General features: G+C 41.6%; 1 protein-coding gene across 1 annotated transcript in view; it reads right to left on the reverse strand.

Annotated features, from left to right (window-relative positions):
* The window catches only part of LOC145405223 (uncharacterized), a 75,730-nt gene that overhangs the window by 43,125 nt on the left and 18,642 nt on the right, over positions 1–13,963 (reverse strand). Inside the window, exons 2-5 of the mRNA XM_080276643.1 lie at positions 13,334–13,525; positions 8,509–8,627; positions 5,984–6,089; positions 2,842–2,922 (exon numbers count right to left, since the gene is read on the reverse strand). Of these exons, the coding sequence (XP_080132769.1) occupies positions 2,842–2,922; positions 5,984–6,089; positions 8,509–8,627; positions 13,334–13,525 (498 nt within the window). The remainder of the gene's footprint in view (positions 1–2,841; positions 2,923–5,983; positions 6,090–8,508; positions 8,628–13,333; positions 13,526–13,963) is intronic.

Raw genomic sequence — 13,963 nt, forward strand, 5'->3', positions numbered from 1 at the left:
CACTACGTCAATGCCTCGTTTCAGTTTTACCCTCGCTATCTTCTGTTTTATTCAGCTAAGAGGATGGGTAGAGACAGTCTTCATTAACCCCTTGACTACCACCGGACCCCCCTTTCTAAAAGCAACAAAATCGTCTGTTGGTCTTAATAATAACGCAAAAGAAAATAACAGTGAAAAATTATAAAGGAAACTATAAAAATAAATAAAACTTTCAACTCGCTACAGTTACAACACACATGGACCACTAAAAACCAAAATACTGATCTCTACTGAAAGAACGAAAGTAAATGGCCAAAATATTACTCACTACTGAACAAACGAGAATTCATGAGATAACGTAACTTACAAAGAGCAACGGTAAAGGATGACTAAAGCGACGAGACACGGAAATAAAGGAAGCAATCTCTGTAAAACTAATAGAAGGACAGATTAGAGAAGAGCAAAGCGTAAGGAATAAAAAAAAATGACAAGAGAAAGGAATGATCAAAAACAGACACAAGAAAAATGATAACTATGCATAGGGAAAAATGGGTGACTAAAAAAAAACACTTAAGTAAAATGACTGATGAAAACGAGGAATATGGAGGTGAGTGATGGAAATCTGGCACAAGGAAAATGAGTGATAAAACCAGGGTGTAATGAAAATGAATGATAAAACAAAGTACGAGTATGTATAAAAGAATGATACAACACAGTATAAAGAAAATTAATGACAAACACAGACCGTAAGGAGAATGAATAAAAAAAAACATGGTATACGAAAAGTGAATTTAAAAACACTATCAAGAAAACGAATGTTAAAAAAAGGCGCAAGGAAAATATAAACAGTCATTGAAAAAACAATGAATGACAGTAAGCGTGAGAGGTGAGGATGCCAACCCCTTCACTACGGGGACCTCCCGGAAATAATAAACAAAACAAAAAAAACGGTACCAGCAAAAAAAAAAAAAGAAAAAGCGGAATCTTAATGAAAGGGTGAGGGTGTGAGTGGTGCGAGTGAGTTGTCTTAGTGTTTTGTGAGTACTGTGAGTAGCGGAGTGGCTTGTTGTGGGTTTTAGTAGCGGGGTAGTGCTCTCCTGGTAGGCTGAGAGAGAGAGAGAAGAGGAGGAGGAGGAGGAGGAAGGAAAAAGAGAAGGGGAGGAGGAGGAGCAGGAGCAAAAGAGGAAGATGAAGAAGAAAGGAGGAAATGGGACAGATGGAAGTAGGGAACGCAAGGAGGAGAAGGAGGAAAAGCAGAAATAGCAGAAGGTAAAATGGGAAAAGGACGCAGAGGAAAGGAACGTGAAGAGGGAAGAAGGTAAAAAGGGACACGGAGAGGGAAAAGACTGAGAGAGGATGGAGGAGCAGGAGGGAGAAGGAAGAAAACATGGCCAACTTGACACCAGACTCGGGGCAAAATTGTATTCCCAATGACCACTAACGTAATGGAGAAGATCGAAATACATTGAGAATCTGAGTGTTTGGGGTTGTACGTTTCAGTATGTTACTAAGTTTCCCGTAATATTGAGCAGGAACATAGATTTACTCCGTATTTGTGGTGTGCTTATAGAGTGTTCAATATGCAGGGTGATAAAGGCCAGGGTGGGATATATACGAGAGATAGTGATGGAGGGGGACTGATAAGGAGGGTGAGGGGGAGAGGGATGTGATAAGAGAGAGATTACACTGACATGGGATTTGCGACTGGGTTATCATATTGCTGCCTGTACGTCCTGTATCAGCTGGTTGTTGGATTATAAGGAGTAGGTGTTACCTTTTTATTGTTGATGGCATTTTTACCTTACTGTATCGACTCATTATATTTATCATTATTGTTATTATTATTATTATTATTATTATTGTTTTATTATAATTGTTTTATTACTATGATTATTATTTTATTATTGTTGTTTCTGTTATTAAATGATTGGTATTAATATTGTTATGAGAGTTATCATTTCTATTAACGTCATTAGAACTGTCAGTAATGATATTAATACGAACAAGATTCCTGCAACTTCCATTTGTCACATATTTTATCATTATACAGCGTAGGAGTATAAGGAATAGAGCAGTAAAAAGAAGTATATATCTTATTATACAAGCACATATCACAGTATGCAACAAAATATTATAGTAACAGAACGTACGGCAAGTGACTTAATATTTCAGTATTCAACTCTTTAGTCCCTCATATTGCAAAACCACAGACTAGTACCTGAGCTCTGCGAGACACAACACTATGGATCACAGAGCAGGATTAACGAGTTGAGGTGTTGGATGAGAGGCAGGGAGTTTGGGAAAATGTGCTGTGGCTAGAGTAGAATGAAGAGGCTACAGAGCACAGGAGGAGTACAAGTAAGAAGAGATACAGAGATTACAGACAGGGTTATAGGAGTTAGGTAAGATGCGAAGGGAAGGTACAGAAGGGTACAGGGACAACTCAGAACGGTACTTATTAGGAGGGTTCAGGAAAAGATGAACGGCTAGGAAAGATATTTAATCAAGAGGATCCTGGAGAACAGCCAGGGTTACTAGGGATACAGGAGCTAGGAAAGGTACAATGTTGAAGATACAGGAGAATCAAAGGTACAACGAATAGAAGAGCAGCTAGGAAGGGTACAAGTAAGGACGATATGGAGGGAAAACAGTAGCTAGAAAGGATGCAAGAAAGGCGATCCGGGGTGAGAGTCAGGATTATATTGAAACAGGAGCAGCAAGGAGGGATACAAGTAAGGAGGATATGTGAGAAGATGTACAGCAAGGAAAGGTACAGAGGCAACTAGGAGGGATACAAGGAAAGATACAAGAGGAGAGTGTGAGTTACAGCGGGTGTAGGAGGGCCCAGATAGGAACACTTACACCGGGAGAGTATGGTCTTGTGTAGCTGGTTGTCCGGGGTATGGTTGTGGTGGAGGTGGTGGTGGTGACGTGGGGAACACTCTGTGGGGGGGACCAGCACGACACGTCACATCACCACAGCGTCACAGCACCAGAACAACACTAAAAGTCACTTCATCACATATCACACCGCTATAGCGTCACTATACAGTATCATCACAGCGTCACATCACCATAGCATCTCTAAAACATCATATCGTCACCACATCACACGTCACAGCACCACATCATCACACCCCTATAGCGTCACAGCAACACCATAACGTCACCATATTATACGCCACATCACCACATAACATCACTTCATCACGTTACAGTACCTCAAGTTGCAGCACCACATCACATCCCTATCACCACTACACATCACATGGCCACATTACATACATAACACCTCACAACATAACACCTCAGTCGTCACCTCACCACGTATTCACCTTCAGAGCACAAACATCACCCATCACGTCAACATGAGGTAACATCACAGCAACATCATACACAGCAAGACAGCACACCTCATCTCACACTTCATCATCACAACACTCAGGTGACATGAAAATTAAACATGACTCAGTAAACGCAGTAGTCAGAGAGTAGGTGGAGATGAAATGGCCAGAGTGCGGGAGGAGACGCAATGTCAAGAAAGGAGGGAAATGGTGAGAGAAAAATATGACGTGAGAGATGGGTGTAAACATGAGGGGAAAAAAACATAAAAGACAGTGCTGATTATATGACATGACCACACGCCTAATTCGACAAGGTAACGACTAAATTTGACATGATGGCGCAGTGAATGACATGGCCATAAAAAGATGCCTTTGGAAGCTTAGTAATAAGATAAGTAGCCAAGAAGTGACATGATTTACCAACATACAGACGTTCTTAGGAAGGCACTTGGTGATATTTTGACATTTTCTATATGGTGGGAGTTTGAATAGTGGAATATTTAAATCTTTTTGGAGTATAGAGTGGATGGGCTTGGATATGAACCGCGGAATTAAAGATGATGGATAACTGTTGGATGAATTATCGAAGGATAGTGGTGTGATGTAGTGGAGCAGCTTATAACTACTCTGCATGGATAGGTAGTTTATGGCTGCTGGGATGGTTGGTCAGCTGAGACAGTAACTCATGGACAGGTGCGTAAATGAGTAAGATGGGTAAATGAGTAAGCTAGATGAATAACCGATAAATGTGGTGATGTCTCCTGGAATTATGCATAAATAATTAAGGTGGATGACTGATAAATGAAGTGGTGTTTACTGGAATAATATAACTGAGCTTCAAGGATGAAATATTAAAAGATGTTTGTTGTCCGTGGGTCTATGACAGATGGATGGTGACTCACATTTAAAGAGATATGACCAACCCTTTATTCCTGGCCACTCATAAATGACCTCCACGTTCCTAGTTGACAGACAGACAGACGTGGGACTTTGGACATCTGACAGAAACATACGCTTAACCCCTTCAGTATCATGACGCCTTTTAAATTGTCTCCTTTTGTTATCTTCAGACGATTTTGTGCTTCTTGGGGGATTTTGTAGTGTAAGAAGTGGAAATATTGACACACACACACACACACACACACACACACACACACACACACACACACACACACACACACACACACACACACACACACACACACACACACACACACACGCCTCTCTCTCTCTCCCTCTCTGAAAAAAACTCTCCTCATGTCAGCAGCAATATAAGGCGCCATGGTATTGTCGAGATCAGCTTTCCTATTATGACCTACAGTCGTATATCTTGGAGGGCTGACAAAAAGATACGATTGATATGACAGATGAACCATACGGATGACGGGTGATGGATGGTGGATGGTTGACGTGGATGGTATGTGTGGCCGGATGACACTTGAAAATCGATGCCAGATGATGTTTGATGGAAGATTGAGACGGTTTAACTGATGGATGACGGCTAGAGGATAAGCATGGATGACTGACGGGTGAGAGAAGTAATGCATTTTATTAGATTTTTTATTAACGGAGGAAAAAACTAATGTATGAATGAATGACGGATGAATAACTATACTCCTTTTACTCAAACTTGGCCTGAAATTGCCATCTCTCCACCTTGAATGCTGAGCTGTAATAGTAGACTAACACTAGAATACGATGCTAGTCACGAAGAAGTGCTATGAAAGGATGTGTAACCGCAGTATTGTCTTTTTCTGCAACTGTGCTACGTGAAATAGCTGCAGAAGGACAAATATCCGCTCCAAGTTAGAGTGAAAAACGGTATAGCGACTAGATCAATAACAAACAGGTGAGAAATAAGACTCAGGTGATCGGTGGATGAGAGAAAAAAAACATACCTTGCATATGACTGACGAATGAGAGAATTACAACACCGACGGCTGAGTAATGGATGTGAAATAGGACATGGATGATTAAGGGATGAGAAAGCTTACACATTTATGACTGATGGGTGATAAACCTGAACCGTTGATGATTCGCTGACGGATGAGAAACAAGAAATTGGTGGCCGGTGGATGAGAACTAGCATTTTTGAGTGACGAATGATATTTAGCATTTATGAAATTGATTGGAGAATGAAGCTACGAACACAGGTAATTGACTGACGGATGGTAAGGTTAATGGAGGATGATAACATGAATAATTGACTAACGGATGAAACTAAAATGAGTAACTGACTAACGGATGAAACTAACATGAATAACTGACCAACGAGTGAAACAAAAATGAATAACTGACTAACGGATGAAACTAAAATGAATTACTGACTAACGGATGAAACTAACATGAATAACTGACTAACGGAAGAAACTAACATGAATAACTGACAAACGGATGAAACTAAGCACATGAATAACTGACCACCGGTTGAAACTAAGCACATATGTACCTGACAGGAGTAAGAAAAACTGATTGACGGATGAAACGAACCTCAAATATATATAACTGACGGATGAAACTAAGCACAAATATAAATAATTGACGGATGAAACTAGGCACAACTCTAAATAACTGGCGGATGACACAAGGCGGCGTATCATTGCCTGGCGGATGATAGGAGCCAACACACGTACGGCTGCGTGGATGAACGTGTCACTAACCTTGTCCCTGAGTTCGGTGTCATCCATGTCAACCACTCGGGGGCGGTAACTGGGCACGTAGGGAGTGTTGTAGACCTCACTATCATCCAGGTAGTTGTCGTACCGGCTGGGGAGAAAGTAGGGGGTGGGGAGAAAGGGGAGAAAGAGTAGGGGTGGGGAGAAAGGGGAGAGTGTAGGGGATGGGGAGAAAGGGGAGAGAAAATAGGGGGTGGGGAGGAAGAGGAGACAAAGTATGGAGTGGTGAGAAAGGAGAAAGTATGGGGGTGGGGAGAAAGGGGAGAGAGAATATGGGATGGGGAGAGGAAGCAGGGATGGGGAAAAAGTAGGGGGTGGGGAGCAAGGGGAGAAAAAGTAGGGGGTGGGGAGAAAGGGGAGAAAAAGTAGGGGGTGGGGAGCAAGGGGAGAAAGAGTAGGGAGTGGGGAGAAAGGGATGAGGAAACACGGGTGGGAGAAAGAGGAGAGAATGTAGGGAGTGGGAGTGGGTGAGAAAAAATGCGGAGAGAGAGAGAGAGAGAGGGAGAGAAGTAGAATGAATGAGGGAAAATTGGGAGAGGGAGAGCAAGCAAAAGGTGGGAGAGGGGAGAATGTAGGGAGAGGGAAAGGGAGGGGGAGACAGAAGAGAAGGTAGGAACGAAAGAGAGAGAATGTGAGGACAGAGATTAGGTGAGGTAGGTAAGGATAAACGGGGAGTGGGGGAGGGGCAGGATTATGGGGATGAGGTAAAGAGGTTGAGGGAACGGTTCAGGAAAAGTAAAAGAAGGGGTTAGGAATGGTGGAGGTAGGGCAGGAGGTAGGTGGAGGTATGGAAGGAGATTGGAAGAATTGGAAGCAGGAGATGAGTGAGGAAGAGTTGGAGGAGGGGGGGGGGAAGAGAGAATATTTTAATTACTAACGATGTAATTAAACTGCTGAAATACAGTGGATTAGATAGATGGTTTGATATTTCTCTTTACCCTATAGTGTATTAATAGTTTCCAGACTTAATACATAACTCTTTTGTATATACATATTAAGTAATCTGTTGTTATCAGAGGTTGAGATCCAGCAAAACTGTCCCCTTCTCAAGTAAAGTCAAATCAAAGAAAGCCAGAAGCACCTTCTATTCATTTTAAGATGCCTGGACACATTCATTAGGAAATACCTGAGGGTCGTCAGAAGGGGGTTAGACAGAAAGTTGGCGCAAATCATATACTGTACTTCGTATCTTCATTAGCCTCCCGAGCACGTGTATTTACAACCACTCATACATCTGTCTTACATAATGCATTCTCTGCAATAACGTCTTGTTTTAGCTTATTCTTCCTTCCCTCAGGATGTTATGTTCAGGTCTAGGAAAAACATCTTGGTCTGAGGAGGTTACTGAATTATACTCTTTCTAGTCTGAGAAGTCTCCCCTAAGCTAAAGAGAATAATCTCGTGGCGCCAAGAATGAAACAGATAAAGAGATATCGTACAGACGGGTTTAAACTTTGACTGCTCTGTACTAAACTATCAACCATTCAATGTTTGTATTTATTTATATTTATATCAGCTATCACTTTCCATAAATATCTGACACTTGTTTTATTTATTTACTCTATACTTATTTTAAGGATATAACAGCTATCGTCACACCTGTCATACATTTTCCTTTACCTGTTAATGAATAAGTACTTACAGTTCTACACATCTACACACTTACATCCCATCTGTCTTACCTGCTTGATTTGTCTGAGCATAAATACAGCACATATCATTTTACACACCTACACTTCCACACCTGTTTTCTTCCTCTCCTCCTACATTACCTGCTCAGACGTAATTGCTTACACTCCCACACATACTTACCTTCCACCTACATGCTTCTACATCCTCACTGTCCTTTTTACCCGCGTAGCTCAGGTACTTACCGTTCTACACAACAGCTTTCTCTTCTACGTCTGTCTGTTCCCTCCTGCATAAATATCTACAAAAACATTCACAAATCCGTCTTTGTTTCTTTCTTTTTCTCCCTCTCCTTATACCTTACTGCTCCCTGTGCCCCCAAATCTACCCTCACTCCCACTGACTCCTGTCTCTACTGCCTTCTCCACCTCGACGTCTGTTTCTCCTACCTCGTCTCTTCTTCTGTTACCATATACCTTCTCCACCTCTGTCTCAACCTCTACTTCTATTCCCATCTTCGTGTCTGCCTCTGCCTGTCTCCATTTCCACCTTTGTTTCTTCTTCCATCTTTTGCTGTAACGCTCTCTGCCTCTGCCTCTACCTTTATCTGCTTTCACCTCTCCTTTTACCCCTTGTTTTATCTCTCTCTACCTCTTTCCTGCATCACTATTTCTACTTCCTTCTCCACCTTCACTACTACCTCATCATCTATCTCCATTTCTGCCTACGTCTGTGCCTCCAGTTCCACCTCTGCTTCCGCCCGTAACACCGCCTCCACCTCCAGCTGTTTATCAGTTTCTTCATCCACGTCTCCATCCACCATTTTTTCAACCTCTCCCTCTAACCCTTTTTCTTGCTGCCTGTGTCTCCTTTCTGCCTACCTCATGCGTGGTGGTGGAGGGGGGTAGTAGTAGTACCCTCCATAGCCGTAGTCGTAGTCGTAGTAGGCGGGGGGGTACCTGGGCATCATGCGTGGGGGAGGACCCATCGGGGGGTAGCCCTGTGGGGGTGGCAGGGGGAGGGGGCATGAGAACGGCAGTATACGTCACAGTGTTGAGGAGGGGAGGGCGGAATGGACAACGGAATATGTGATGATTTGGGGGGAAGGGCGGAGGAGAGAGAGAGAGAGAGAGAGAGAGAGAGAGAGAGAGAGATGAGTAACTGAGAATAGGTGAAAGGATGGAGAGGCAGTGGTATGTGGAGAAGGTAGTAAGAATTGGGGGAGAAGTGCTGTGCTATGGAATACGTAAGAATGGTGACAAAGGGGATAGGAAGAGGAGGAAGGAGTAGCTGAGAATGCATGAGAATTTTGAGGAAGAGGAGACGGGAGAGAGGGGGTAGGAGAAGAGTGGGAAGGGGAAAAAGAATGAGAGAGACATGTGTACTGCATAATAGATTAGAATATTGAGGCACTGGGGGAGAGGGAGGTCAGTTACAGAGAATTGGTGAGTATTTTGAAGAAGGAAGGAAGGGGGGGGGGAGAATCGGAGAGGGAAGGGGGAAGGGGCGTGAGTAACTGAGGGCGCATGATACTGTTGAGAAGGGGAGACGTAGGGGAATGATAAACTAAAAATGCGTGGTTTTGAAATGGGGAGAAAGCCGAAAAGGGGGGAGTGTATGAGAAGAAGCAGGGGAGCATAAGTATTTCAGGGTGCATGAGAGTTTTAAGGTGGGGGAGGGAAGGGGGACGGGAGTATGAGTAGGCCTACCTGATAAAGAGTGATGATTTTAAGAGAGGGGAGAAAAGGGAGTGAGAGAGGAGGGGAAGGTGATGGAAAAGGGGATTAGAGCGTGGCTTGGCTACTTGAGAATAGTTGATAATTTAGAGGGAAAGGAAACGAAAGGGATGAGAGAGGCGAGGGAACAGGGGTGTGAAGGAAGGAAAGGGAGGAAGAGGGGGAGGGGCAAGGAAAGGAAGGGGAGGAAGAGGGGAAGGGGCAAGGAAGGGATGGGGAGGGAGGGAAAAGAAGGGTAGGTGACGTAAGTATATTTTGTGAAAGTATGGTAATTTTGAGGGAGGGAGAAGGGGATGAGAGGAGTTAAGGAGGCGGTAGTACTTGAAAATATGTGAGAGCTGAAGAGATGTAGAATGAGAAAATTGATATGTATGCACGTGAGCTGTGTACATGGGTGCAAGGAAGGAGGATATGAGTGAGCTGAATTTCACTGGAGGTGGGAGAAGGAAGGAGCCAGGGAATGGGAGATGGGAGGGATGAGAGACATGGGAAGTACCTCCACTAATTGAATTTACATGAGAGAGAGGGAAAGTGAATGTGTAATTTGTACTTGTTTAACCCATTCAGTACTGTGACATCTTTTTTCATACGTCTTGCAACCACCAGACGATTTTGCTCAGTGAAAGGAACCTCTCAAATTAAAGGAGTTAGAAAGAGTCATCCTTAGCCACATCACTACCAGAGGCGTTGCTGCTAACTAAAATCGCCTGAAGTTAACGAGAACAAACTAGTCTTTGATGTCGTTGTACTGAAGCGGTTAATCAGTGGGACAGGAAGACAAGAGGAAATAAATACGTGAATATACTTGGAAAGGACGGGGAGATTGAGACACGAAGTACTTCAGTAATGTATGATAAAGAGTAAGATAATAGTTACTTGAGCAATATAGGTAGATTCGCGAATAGGAGTCACTGAATATATGTGACTCGTAGAAACTGGAAAAGGGGACGTTGATTAATACATAAGTTTTGTATGTGTCTAGGGTTAATGAGTACTTAAATATAATGAGATGTGAATAGTGAGAAGATATTTAAAGTACTTGAGCAATGTAGGTGGGTAGAGAATATGAGTAGTAGTATATATTATGCAAACGGAGTGGAGTCAGGGATGATGATAAGAAATGATCAAAATATATGGGAGATGCGATTGGGCATGCATACTGAACAGTTTTCTGTATCTGTCTATCTGTCTGTCTGTCTGTCCATCTATCTATCTATCTGTCTCTCTATCTATCTATCTGTCTATCTGTCTTCTATCTATCAATCTATCTATCTATGGATTCATGTTATTGGGGAAGAAATATTGGCAGTAGAATACGTGGGGGAGGTGGGGATCTTGGCACCAGATTATTTGGGATAGAAGGGGTTATTGGCACTAGAATACGTGGGAGTGGAGATATTGGCACTAGTATACGTGGGAGAGGAGGGATATTGGCACCAGATTACATGGGAGAGGAGGAGGAAGGGGAGATACAAGTACTAGAAGGCATTGGAGGAGAAACTGGGGTGTAGTGGATGTGTTACAAGTGTATTTGAGAATTTCATGTAAGAGTTTCATGATTATTTGTTTTGGAAGTGGAGTGATATGATTTTCCGGAACTGGCTGTATTTATTATAAGGGCGATGGGAGGTGGCTGAGAGGAGTGAAAATCTTAACACTATAGTCCTACGTGGAAAGGGAAGGGCCGAGGGTGGTGGGTGCTTGAGTAATGTAGATACGAAAGAGAAGATGGTGAGGGAGGTGATTGGATGGAAACAGGAGTGACTTGGGTGCAGAGGGGAAAGGTGAATGGACTGGGGAATTCTCATGAATTTAAGGTATTAAAAAAATGAAAGTTATGACACAGATAGTTCAATAAATAAAAAGTAAGCCACACTGATAAAGCTGTACTAGATGTAAGATTTAGAGGCGTCGGGTAATATAAGATTGCTGAAGAGGAATGTTTAAGTGAGTTTGGTCACAAACGAAGTAGTTGAAACTCAAGTGACAAGATTGAATACTCAAAATGCGTTAAATCTGTTAAGATCAAAAGATTTGTACAATGTCACCCATAAGATGGACTGCATTCTTATTTACATGATATAAATTAAAAACAAACTGTTGCCTACTGACTGTCCAAAAGTAAGCCAAAATTGAAGAGTGGACCAGTGAAGAAAAAACAGTTTGAGGGGTACAAGAATATATATATATATATATATATATATATATATATATATATATATATATATATATATATATATATATATATATATATATATATATATATATATATATTCTTTGCGTATAAGTTCTGAAAAATCCCACACGTGTGAATGCTACATCATGTGTGATTTTATCAGTGCCTCCAGCAGTGACTTACCTCCAGTGTGGCCCGTTCCAGGCTGCCGAGCCAAGGTAAGCGTGCGATACCAAGTTACCTCTAGGATTAAATTATAGTTCCACCATTATCATTCATTTACAGTTAGCTTACAGTCCAGAATATTAGCTGGGATTTTAAAGTTTAGTTGTAAGTGAACCATTGATTATTAAACAGCTTCTGTGTTCAAACTCGTGTCCACACCCAGTGCTCAAAATCCGTGTTCATATGATTCTAAGCTTGTCGTCACCATGGACACTTCTGAGTCTAGGGTTTGGGGCAGAAGTTGTTTCATGATCCTGCTTCACTTCTGTTGGTGCTTTAAGGGCCGATTTATAATGTGGTTTAGAGAAGTGATAGGTTAATTTATAGTGCCATATCTTTAACATTTCACTGAATGTTAATGGCAAGTGAAGTGCATAGAAATAAAGTATAAAGGTAAAATAAATATTTGTTATACTATGGTAAGCTATATATATATATATATATATATATATATATATATATATATATATATATATATATATATATATATATATATATATATATCTACTGCAGCTGACTCTCGTTAGTAATATATAACAAAACTGTAGTGCATTTTTTACATGTTGTACCTGAGTTAATGTAGACAAATAACATGGCTGTCTAAAACGAAGCAGAAATAAAATGATAATGTAATGAATGCATAAATGAGCAAAAGAGGAAATAAGGAAAATAAACTCCAGATGAAGCAGCAGCGAGAGATGAAGCATCACTGCGAAAAATAAATCACAGGTCCAAACCAGATGATAACAGCGGAGAAAGTCAGCGCGGAAATTATTCGAATAAAAGCGGGCAAACGAGTCCAGCGTTCAAATAAAAGCGGGAAAAGAAATGGTGTTTGATGATAAAATTCGAGAGAAGGATTAAGTAACGGAATGCAAGCGTAAGTTTGCAGACCATTAAAATAACTTCGTTTATACTGGCAAAAAGGATAAATAAATAAATAATAACGAAAAAAAAATAAGGTAATCAGCAGTTAATAGAGTGCGAAAGAGATAGTTCATAACAGAATCGGAAATGTTTAAACATAATCAAAATATTCTGTAAATACTGGTTACAGATAACGGAGAAACAATATAATAAACAGCAGTACACTGTAAAAGAATTTTTTATTAGTATTATATTGAAATATAGCGCGTGGGAAGCATAGAGTTATTCATTGAGTAACATCGCTTAAATTTCGCTATACATTACCGTAGACATCTGCACCGTGCACACCAGCATTTGCAAATTCAAAACTGTGTACTTCAGATTTTGTAAATCTGTTTTTTTGCCAAGTTTCCAATTGGTTGTACTATCAATTTTTACTACATTTTAACCACCTGATTCCGATGACGTGTTTTATATTCTATTATTGCCACCACCAGATTATTATATTCAGCTCAGGAGAGACTTTTTGAACTAGGGGAGTTAGGTTACAGCTCTCCTTAACTCCTTCACCACTAGAGGTCTGGCCGGAGTTGAATAAGGCCGTCTGGTGGAGGCATGAAGAGAATGCGGATACGTCGTCGGGCTAAAGGGGTTAATGCTGGGTGTTCTATCTGAGAGTGCGTGAGTGCATTATAGACGTACCCTGTGGTAGGTTGGCGGGGGGTTGGGCAGCGAGCTACGGCCGAGAGCTACCCTGTTGAGGATGAGCTGAGTAGCGGCCGACGGTCTGTAGGAGGACACTTGCGCGGTGGAGAGTGGGGCGGGGGACGTGCTCCGCTCCCTCATGTCCGTGCTCGTGCTTCCCGAATACGAGTACGGCGACGTGTACGAGTCCTAGGGCACGTAAGGAAGAATGAGTATACGTGCTTTTTGTACAGAGTAGTGCTGTGTGCAGGGGTCCAGGGACACGTTTTACTTAACACTACGTGGCTTATATCATTATAAGTACGAACTCTGCACGTTTTTGGGGTCTGGTAATGTACGTGCACTTGTTTGTCTGCTATGTATTACCTGGGGTGTTAGTTACTATGTGTGTGCTTTTATTTTACCATTAGTTAATAAGTGGTAAAGTGATCATGAAGCTTAACGTATGTAGACTACAGTGTTTCATCTATGTTTCAAAGACTAATGTTAACTCAGTAATTATTTTTTTCATATTTAGAGTATGTAGTTGGTGTTTGTGAAATTACGAACACGTTTTATCAAGTGAGACACTGATGCGTTCGTAAATGTATGGATGCGGGAGAGAGAACGCGTTGTTTTGGTAACGTG

The sequence above is a fragment of the Coenobita brevimanus genome, chromosome 66, assembly GCF_032717465.1.
Source record: "Coenobita brevimanus isolate Jiangsu-jjx chromosome 66, ASM3271746v2, whole genome shotgun sequence".
NCBI classification, from domain to species: domain Eukaryota; kingdom Metazoa; phylum Arthropoda; class Malacostraca; order Decapoda; family Coenobitidae; genus Coenobita; species Coenobita brevimanus.